The sequence below is a fragment of the Saimiri boliviensis genome, chromosome 14, assembly GCF_048565385.1.
Source record: "Saimiri boliviensis isolate mSaiBol1 chromosome 14, mSaiBol1.pri, whole genome shotgun sequence".
Taxonomy (NCBI): Eukaryota; Metazoa; Chordata; class Mammalia; order Primates; family Cebidae; genus Saimiri; species Saimiri boliviensis.
Window position 1 is genome coordinate 6,518,623 of NC_133462.1, and position 9,818 is coordinate 6,528,440.

General features: G+C 52.1%; 1 protein-coding gene and 1 long non-coding RNA gene across 3 annotated transcripts in view; one reads left to right on the top strand and one right to left on the bottom strand.

The window, feature by feature from the left end:
- Positions 1-2,513, bottom strand: part of LOC141581245 (uncharacterized) — a 13,559-nt gene extending 11,046 nt beyond the window's left edge. Inside the window, exon 1 of one of the 2 annotated variants that reach the window (XR_012513756.1) lies at positions 2,448-2,513. This is a non-coding gene — a long non-coding RNA (uncharacterized LOC141581245). Of the gene's footprint in view, positions 1-1,703; positions 1,780-2,447 lie in introns of those variants that run through there. The other variant, XR_012513757.1, reaches the window with a different exon arrangement.
- On the top strand, positions 1,763-9,198 carry HAS1 (hyaluronan synthase 1). Its single transcript, XM_039466389.2, has 4 exons — positions 1,763-2,828; positions 4,825-5,050; positions 5,614-5,746; positions 8,201-9,198. The coding sequence occupies exons 1-4, from the start codon at positions 1,965-1,967 to the stop codon at positions 8,874-8,876; spliced, it is 1,899 nt and encodes a 632-aa protein (XP_039322323.2). The 5' UTR covers positions 1,763-1,964; the 3' UTR covers positions 8,877-9,198.
- The last annotated feature ends 620 nt before the right edge of the window (positions 9,199-9,818 follow it).

A 9,818-nucleotide genomic window follows, 5' to 3' on the forward strand; every position in this document is an offset into this window, starting at 1 on the left:
GTTACCTTTCCATTGGAAATACCTAATCTGGGTTTAGATTTTATAAACTTTACAGTTATAAAAGGAGCATCCTAGATGCAACTTGTTCCAAACATAGTTAAAAGCTTTCCAATAACTGAATCAAATAAGAGTTTTTAAATTTAAGTGATTTAAAATTAAATACTATTAAAAACAGTTGCTCAGTGACACTGGCTGCATTTCAAGTGCTCGGGAGACACGTGGCTGGTGGTACCTGTATTGGACACAAAGGTCTCCACCTTAATGACGCACTTAAATAACCCACAGTCAGCCTAGGAGGCAGGAACTGGTGGCATAGGAGGCAGTTTAGCATAGAGGAGACTCCAGAGCCAGACTGCCTGAATTTGACCCCTGACTCTGCTTAGTACCTGACTGACCTTGGGTAAAAGTATTTGCCTCTCTGTGTCTCGGTTTCCTCATCTGTAACAGGAGACAGTAAAGGTACCTACCTTATAAGGTTATTGTACAGATTGGATGCAGTAGCTCATGCCTATAAGCACTTTGGGGAGGACAAGGCAGGAGGATCACTTGAGCTCGGGAATTCGAGACCAGCCTGGGCAACACAGTAAGATCCTGTCTCAATAATAATAATTAGGATTATTTGGATACAGAGTCTCGCACTGTCACCCAGGTTGGAGTGCAGTGGTGCCGTCTCAGCTCACTGCAACCTCCACCTCCCGGGTTCAAGAGATTCTCCTGCCCCAGCCTCCTGAGTAGCGGGGACCACAGGTGTGCACCACCACACCCGGCTCATTTTTAAATTTTGGTTTCACAGTGTTAGCCAGGCTGGTCTCGATCTCCTGACTCAGGTGATCCACCTGCCTCGGCCTCCCAAAGTGCTGGGATTACAGGCGTGAGCCACAGTGCCTTGCCTCCTGTTGGAGAGTAGGGTCTGGCACACAAAAAGTACTTTTCCCTGATTCTGAGCTCTTCCAGCAGCATTGACTGGGGCACCTGGTTCTGCTGGGGAGTTGGGCAGTGGGAAAGGAAAACCTGGCTGTGCCTCTGGAAAGTCAGAGAGAAGATTCCTCCACCGTGGGCTGCTGACCTTGTCAAGCCACCGTGCCTGGCTACTCTGTCCTCAGTTTGGCCACCTGTACAGTGGTAGTGAGCACCATCTACCCCCCAAGGCTCTCCCGAGGGCCAAAGCCAGTGTATTAGGTTGAGGTTTAATGATTCAATTTCTAGGGTTCAAATCCTGGCTCCTCTGCTTTCCAGGGATGACCTTGGGCAAGCTGCTGAACCTCCGTGTGACTCAGTTGCCTCATCTGTAGAATGGGGATAACAATACCAGTACCTACCTCATAGTGCTGTTGTAAGGATTAAAATAAATTGGTTCATCTAAAAGGCTTAGAGCAGGGACTGGTACCTAGCATTTTGGTTTCGTAGTACATATTATTATTACTGTCTCAACCCTAAGGAACTTTTGATTGGGAGATAAATCCTCATTTTGTGTGCCACTAAGAAAGAAGAGGGAAACGCCCTGGTAATTAAATTGTGACACTCCATTGCATGCAATCGTCCTCATGGATTTAAGAGATTTCAAAACTTGGAAAAAAAGTTGTATCAGAAGGAACAAAATCAGGCTGGGCTTGGTCGCTTATGCCTGTATTGGTAGCATTTAGGGAGACTGGGGCCTGGGCAACATGGGAAGACTCCGAATTTTTTTTTTTTTTTTTAATTACCAAGGCACGGTGACTCCAGCCTTGTGGTCCTGGCTACTTGGGAGGCTGGGGTGGGAGGATCACTTGAGCTCAGGAAGCCAAGGCTGCAGCGCGTAGAAATGGTGATGCTGGGCTGGAGTGAGACCCTGTCTCAAAAGAAAAAGGAGAGAGAAAGAGAGAAAGGGAGAGCGAGAGCGACAGACAGAGAGAAAGAAAAGAGAGACACAGGAAGAGAAAAGAGAGAAAAGGAAAGAAATAAAAAGAGGATGGAAGAAAGGGGCGATGGGAGGGAGGGACGGAGGGAGGGAGGGACGGAGGGAGGGAGGGAGTGAGGAAGGGAGGGAGAGGGAGGGACGGAGGGATTTTGTAATCTTCTCCCGTGGAGGCCCTCGGGACTCACGCCCCTTCCCTTCCCCTCTCGGCTCCCCGCAGGACGCGCCCAAGCCCACCCCTGCGGCCCGTCGCTGCTCCGGCCTGGCCCGGCGCGTGCTGACCGTCGCCTTCGCGCTGCTCATCCTGGGCCTCATGACCTGGGCCTACGCCGCCGGGGTCCCGCTGGCCTCCGACCGCCACGGCCTCCTGGCCTTCGGCCTCTATGGGGCCTTCCTCTCGGCGCACCTGGTGGCGCAGAGCCTCTTCGCGTACCTGGAGCACCGGCGGGTGGCGGCGGCGGCGCGGCGGGCGGCGGCACGGGGGCCCCCGGAGGCAGCCACGGCGCGCAGCGTGGCCCTGACCATCTCCGCCTACCAGGAGGACCCCGCGTACCTGCGCCAGTGCCTGGCGTCCGCCCGCGCCCTGCTGTACCCGCGCGCGCGGCTGCGCGTCCTCATGGTGGTGGACGGCAACCGCGCCGAGGACCTGTACATGGTCGACATGTTCCGCGAGGTCTTCGCCGACGAGGACCCCGCCACGTACGTGTGGGACGGCAACTACCACCAGCCCTGGGAACCCGCGGCGGCGGCGGCGGCGGGCGCGGCGGGCGCCGGAGTCTACCGGGAGGTGGAGGCGGAGGATCCCGGGCGGCTGGCGGTGGAGGCGCTGGTGAGGACGCGCAGGTGCGTGTGCGTGGCGCAGCGCTGGGGCGGCAAGCGCGAGGTCATGTACACGGCCTTCAAGGCGCTCGGAGACTCCGTGGACTACGTGCAGGTGAGTGGAGGCGCCCTCAGCCCACTCGTGACCCGAACACCTGAATCCCACGTTCCTGGGGTCTTTCCTTCAGTGTCCGGATTCGGATGAATCTCTCCCTTTCTTTCTTCATTCATCCATGCAGTGGAGAGATTCTTTGCTTCACTCATTCATTCGTCACCCATCTAGCCCTTTTCCCACAGGGAGAGCAGTCGTTCATTTATTCATTCATTCATTCACTCATTCAATTTAGAGGCGTTCTTTCCTTTCTTCATTCACTTGCACATTCCAGGAAGAGACAATTTCACTCGTTCTTGACTCATCCATTCATCTATCCATCCTATTCAATATAGAGATTCGTTTGTTCAGCATCCATTCATCCACTGATTCAATTATCCATCCATTCCGTGAAAAATTAAGTCCTGCCTTTCTTCATTCGGTGTGGAAACTCTTCCTCACTCACTCATTCAGCCATCCATCTATCCATCCAGTCTGGAGAACGTTCATTTTTTAATTCCTTTATTTATGCATTCCATATAGAGTCATTTCTTCCTTTCTTTGTTTACCCACCCATTGTAGGCAGATACTTTCACTCATTCATTCACGTACCCATTCATTCATCCATTCCTTCAGTATAGAGATTCGTCCATCCATCCATCCATCCATCCACTTTTCCATCCATTCAATAGATAATTAAGTTCTTCCTTACTTCATTCAGTGTAGAAATGCTTTTCTTCACTCACTCATTCATGCACCCATCTATCAATATGGAGATTATTTACTCATTTATTCATTCATCTATTAAATGTCGAGATTTGTTCCCTTTCTTCTTTCCTTCTTCCCTCCTTCCCTTTACCCTTATTCAGTGTTGAGATTATTTCATTCATGTGTTCCACCATCTATTCAATATAGAGATTAATTTCATTTATTTACTCATTCATCCATCGCATTTGGTGTAGCAATTTTTTTTTTTTGGAGACAGAGTCTCACTCTGTCACCTAGGCTGGAGTGCAAAGGCACGATTTCGGCTCACTGCAACCTCCACTTCCTGGGTTCAAGCGATTCTCCCACCTCAGTTTCCCCAGTAGCTGGGATTATAGGCATCTGCCATCATGCCCAGCTAATTTTTGCATTTTCGTAGAGACAGGGTTTCACCATGTTGGCCACGCTGATCTCGAAAACTCCTGACTTCAGGTGATCTGCCCACTGTGGCCTCCCAAAGTGCTGGGATTACAGGCATAAGCCACCGTGCCCGGCCTGGTGTAGCGATTCTAATGCATTATATTAGCTCTCCATTGCTGCATAACAAGTTACCATATGTTTGGCAGCTTGAACAAAACACATTTATTCTCTCATAGTTTCTATGACTCAAGAGTCAGCACAACTCAACTGGGTCCTCTCTTCAGGATATCACCAGGTTGCAATCAAGGTGTCAGGTGGAGCTGGGTCTTTTTAAGGCTTGGGGTTATCCTTCAAGCTTATGTATTTGTTGGCTGGCAGAATGCATTTTCTTGCAGCCACAGAACTCATGGTAGCAGTCATTTGCCTCTTGAAGGCCAGCAAGGAGAGTCTCTGACTTGTAGCTCTGCATTTAAAGGGTTCTCCTGATTGGACCAGGCCCACCCAGGATAATCGCCTTTTGATTAACTTATACTCAGTCAAGAGATGTGGGGACTTAATTACATTGCAAAACCCATTCACCATTTCCATATTAGGTAGTAGAATCATGGCGGTTATCTCCCATAACTTCTGCCATATTCTATTGCTTAGTAGCCAGTTAGGGGTCTCACACACCAGAGGAGATTGTATATGTCTTATGGTTCATGTTCATACAAGGATGTGCATCTGGAAGTACATATTAAACTGTGATTACACATTCAAAATGACTAAAAAATCTCACAATTACGTTCAGATTGGTTGCAGAGTGTCTCAGTGGCATTGCCTCCCCTGGTGCCCCCCTTTAAGCATCAGCCTGATGCAGGGGTCTGTGTTGATCCTGGCCCTTTCCACCTCACAGGTCTGTGACTCCGACACAAGGTTGGACCCCATGGCGCTGCTGGAGCTGGTGCGGGTACTGGATGAGGACCCCCACGTAGGGGCTGTTGGCGGGGACGTGCGCATCCTTAACCCTCTGGACTCCTGGGTCAGCTTCCTAAGCAGCCTGCGGTACTGGGTCGCCTTCAACGTGGAGCGGGCCTGCCAGAGCTACTTCCATTGCGTGTCCTGCATCAGCGGTCCCCTAGGTAAGCACGAGCAGGGACTGGGAGAGCCTTGGATGGGGCGGAAAGAGGGAAGGGAAGCCGGATGGGGCTGAGGATGTGACCGGGGTTGGGGGCAAAGATGGAGCAGGGCAGGAACTGGGGGTGGGATAAAACTGGAAGTTGGTGGTGAGGATCCTGCTTGGGCTCAAGCTGGGTTTGGTGTGGGGAGTGAGGCTGGAGAAGGAAAATATGGATGGCGATTGAAGTTGGGGCTGGGGAAGGAGATGGGATAGGCTTGGAGTCAAAGACAGAGTTGGAGCCAGGTTTGAGGTTGCAGTGGGTTTTGGATGGGTCTGAGAATGGATATGGGATTGGTGATGAGACTGGGGTGGGCATGGTTCAATGACAGGCAGGTTGGAGTGGGTATGAGGTTGAGGACAGCATGGGGACTGGAGTCGGGATTGGAGATGGCAGTGCTGAGATTGCGATGCTGATGACCAAGGATGGGGTTGGAACTGGAGATGGGGTTGGGGCTGGAGACAGCATTGGAGTTGGCGTTGGTGACCGCAGAGGCTGACACTCTTTCACACCTCCCCTCCACCCAGGCCTATACAGGAACAACCTGTTGCAGCAGTTTCTTGAGGCCTGGTACAACCAGAAGTTCCTGGGCACCCACTGTACCTTTGGTGATGACCGACACCTCACTAACCGCATGCTCAGCATGGGTTATGCTACCAAGTAAGCTGAGGGGACCAGGTGGTCGGGGATGTGTAGGGGCCAATGAGTATCTCCGGGTGTGTGTGCATGCTGGGAGTTCTGCAAATCCAAAGTAACTCACTAGACAATGGGCGCTACCAAGGGAGACGCTGGAGGAGAGAGGAAGATACCATAAGGGGCAGGGGGGCCATTTGCCATGAGCCAATGGACTCTACCGCATGAAATATTAGGGGAGAGTGGAAGACACTATGAGGTACCAGGGCAGCATTTGCATTGAACCATGGAATGCAGTGAATGCCACGAAGAGAGGGAAGGTGAGGGTGGAGAACTCCACCTAGAATTGAGAGAGGGTGACTTGGTTCTGCCATGGAAACCAAGGTAGCACAGTGGGGAGTGAAGTGGGAAGGGCAAGAAACAAATGGATGGCCTGGGATCTAACTAGTGACAGAGCCATGGAGAAAGAATCAAGTGAGGGGCCGGGCGCGGTGGCTCACGCCTGTAATCCCAGCACTTTGGTAGGCCGAGGCAGGCAGATCATGAGACCAGCCTGACCGACATGATGAAACTCCGTCTCTACTCAAAATACAAAAATTAGCTGGGTGTGGTGGCCTGCACCCATCATCCCAGCTACTCAGGAGGCTGAGGCAGGAGAATCGCTTGAACCTGGGAGGCGGAAGTTGCAGTGAGCCGAGATTGCACCACTGCACTCCAGCTTGGGCGACAGAGTGAGACTCCATCTCAAAAAAAAAAAAAAAAAAAAAAGAATCAAGTGAGAGGAGCGGAGTACCCGAACTCTAGTATGTTCTTCAAGAGAAGACGGGTAATTCAATGATTCCATGAGACTCGGGAGTATGAGCTAGACCAAGTGAAGTTCAGGGGAGAGTGATTTCTGCGAAGCCAGGCCCACTGAAAGACCCAGAGACAACTTGAGATATTCCAAGGGAATCCATGCATCCATTCACTGGACAAATATTCATTAGGTGCCTAGAATATTTAAGCTGCAGGGATACGGCAATAGATAGACGGGACACCAGTTGATTACATCAGTTTGGGAGACACACGATAATTACTAAGTAGAACATACAGTATGTTAATGATATGTGTTACGGAGATCAGTAATGCCGGGGGTGGGGGGATAGGAACTTTCGGGTGGGGAGTGAAGTGTTAAGTGGAGTGCCTGAGGTAGGATGGGGAGCACTGAGCTGGGGGAGTATTAGGAGAGGCGGATGGAGAGTTAATGAGGGACCCAGTCACGAAAGGACTGTAAGATGAGGGAGCCATGGGAGGGTTTTAAGCAGAGAAGTGATATGTTGTAGTGGGATTCCTCTGGCAGCTGTTTTGAGTACGGATTGCAGGAGGCAAGGTCGGAAGCAGACGGGCCATTGAGGATGCCAAGTGATATAGCGGAAGGAGACCGGACACTGTCAAGTAATGCCCGGGATTCTAGTCTTGTGTGGGCTTGGCTGGAAACTGCGCAGGGACTGATTAATGATGTCTGCCACAACACGGGAAGGAGGCCTGATGGCTCCCTTGAGAAGTTCGAATACACAGACTACCCAGAGTAGCAACCACGCCCATCTTGCTCCTCACTGTAGGGCCTGCCAGTAATAGTAAGCATGGTCGTATTAGTAATGTGTTAGTGATAGTATTAGTAATAGTGTCAGTAACCAACATGATATTAGAAACAGCAATAGTAATGGTATTAGTCATAGTAAAAACAGTAGTAGCTAACGGTTATCGAGCAAATACTATCAAGCACTTGTCATTTAATCTTCATTCAATCCTCACAATGTCCTTGTCAGAGAAGAACCCTTTTTTTTTTTTTTTTTTTTTTTTTTTGAGATAGAGTCTTGCTGCATTGCCTAGGCTCAGGCTGGAGTGCAGGGGCACAATCACAGCTCACGGCAACCTCAAACTCCTGGGCCCAAGTGATCCTCCCATCTCAGCCTCCCACATAGCTGGGACTGCAGGCACGCACCACCTGTGATGTGAGACCCCCATCTCTAAAAAGAAAAACAAAAGCAAAAATGCCTGGCTATTTATGTTTAATTTTTTTAGAGATAGGGTCTCACTTTGTTGCCTAGCCTGATCTTGAACTCATAGCTTCAAGCGATTTCCCCACCTCAGCCTCCCGAAGTGTTGGGATTACAGGCATGAGCCATTGTAGACCGCCCATTGGTGCTTACGTATTTATTTGTTTATTTAGTAGACGTAGGATCTTACTCTGCTGCCCAGGCTGGTCTTGAACTCCTTTTATGCCTCAGCCTCCCAAAGTGCTGGGATCACAGGAGTGAGGAACTATGTCCAGGCCTAGGAACCATTATGGACCCTAGTCTACACATGAGAACACTGAGGCCTAGAGAGGTTAGGAAACTCGCCCCCAGTGGCCATCCGCAGTGGCCATTTCTGCCCCCAGAATCCTGCCCAGGCTCCGGGGAGCACGCAGCGACGCCCTCATTCCCCACCCTGGTGCAGGTACACCTCCAGGTCGCGCTGCTACTCGGAGACGCCCGCATCGTTCCTGCGCTGGCTGAGCCAGCAGACGCGCTGGTCCAAGTCGTACTTCCGCGAGTGGCTGTACAATGCGCTCTGGTGGCACCGGCATCACGCCTGGATGACCTACGAGGCGGTGGTCTCGGGCCTGTTCCCCTTCTTTGTGGCGACCACCGTGCTGCGTCTGTTCTATGCGGGCCGCCCGTGGGCGCTGCTGTGGGTGCTGCTGTGCGTGCAGGGCGTGGCGCTGGCCAAGGCGGCCTTCGCGGCCTGGCTGCGGGGCTGCCTGCGCATGGTGCTGCTGTCGCTCTACGCCCCCCTCTACATGTGTGGCCTCCTGCCCGCCAAGTTCCTGGCGCTGGTCACCATGAACCAGAGTGGCTGGGGCACGTCGGGCCGGAGGAAGCTGGCCGCTAACTATGTCCCTCTGCTGCCCCTGGCGCTCTGGGCGCTGCTGCTGCTTGGGGGCCTGATCCGCAGCGTGGCACAGGAGGCCAGGGCCGACTGGAGTGGCCCTTCCCGCGCCGCCGAGGCCTGCCACCTGGCCGCGGGGGCCGGCGCCTACGTGGGCTACTGGGTGGTCATGTTGACGCTGTACTGGGTGGGCGTGCGGAGGCTTTGCCGGCGGCGGGCCGGGGGCTACCGTGTCCAGGTGTGAGTCCAGCCGCCCGGATGCCGTCTCCAGGGTCTTCAGGGGAGGCCAGAGGAGACCTGCAGGGCCCCCGAGCCATGAACTTGCTGGGTGGTTCTGTGGGCCTCAGTTTCCCTCCTCTGCAAAACGAGGGGGGGTCAGCCCAAGATTCTTCAGTCTGGACTATATTGGGACTGGGACTTCTGGATCTCTAGGGAGGGGTATTTATTGATCAGGATGTGGGATTTGAGGAGTGGAGGGGAAAGGGCCCTGCTTTCTCCTCGGCTTCATATTTAATCTCCATTTCTACGGTGTGATTAGGATGTAATAAAGAACTTTATTTATTTTCCCCGAGCCGCCTCCTTTTTTGGGAACTAAGGGGATTGGATGACTGAGAATTGGGAGCACTGGGCTCAGTGTTGGGGGTGCTAGCCATTTGAACCTGGACAAGACGCTCTCCTTCCTTGGAACCTGGGATTCCCTCTTTTGAGAACAGGGATTATTAATCCCATGGGGCAGGGTTGGTGTGAGGGTTACATCACTCAACTCATTCGCTGGTACTTCCGAAGCACCTGTCACCTGCCTGCCGACGCTCTCAAGCACTGCGGATGGTGCTTTTCTCTGCAGTCTACCTGCTCAGAAGGCTAACTCATCCCTTTTCTCCTCAAACCTCCAGCACCTCCTCCCCTAGCCTCTTAGCTGGCTTCCTGTGTCACTGAGAAAATTGGGGTTAAAAAAGAAAACTTTGGTTGGAGCCCCATGTCCACTCTTCCCACTCACTTGCCCTATGCCCATACACTCCACTTCCTTCCTGTTGCGGAGGGCGACTCGTCTGTGCTCTAAGCCAATGCCAACCTCTTCCGTTAGGGCAACAGACCCTGTGACCTCTTTGTCTGCTCAAAGACTTCACTCCAGCAGTTATTTCCACCTCATGATCAATTCTCCTTTCCCCTTGACCCTTTTCCATCA

Bases quoted from the DNA above. Each gene is read 5' to 3' on its own strand.
- HAS1 (XM_039466389.2), top strand. From the start codon at position 1,965: ATGGGAGGGAGGGACGGAGGGAGGGAGGGACGGAGGGAGGGAGGGAGT. The intron at 5,051-5,613 runs GTAAGCACGAGC...CCCTCCACCCAG, and splicing joins CTGCATCAGCGGTCCCCTAG to GCCTATACAGGAACAACCTG. The intron at 5,747-8,200 runs GTAAGCTGAGGG...ACCCTGGTGCAG, and splicing joins AGCATGGGTTATGCTACCAA to GTACACCTCCAGGTCGCGCT.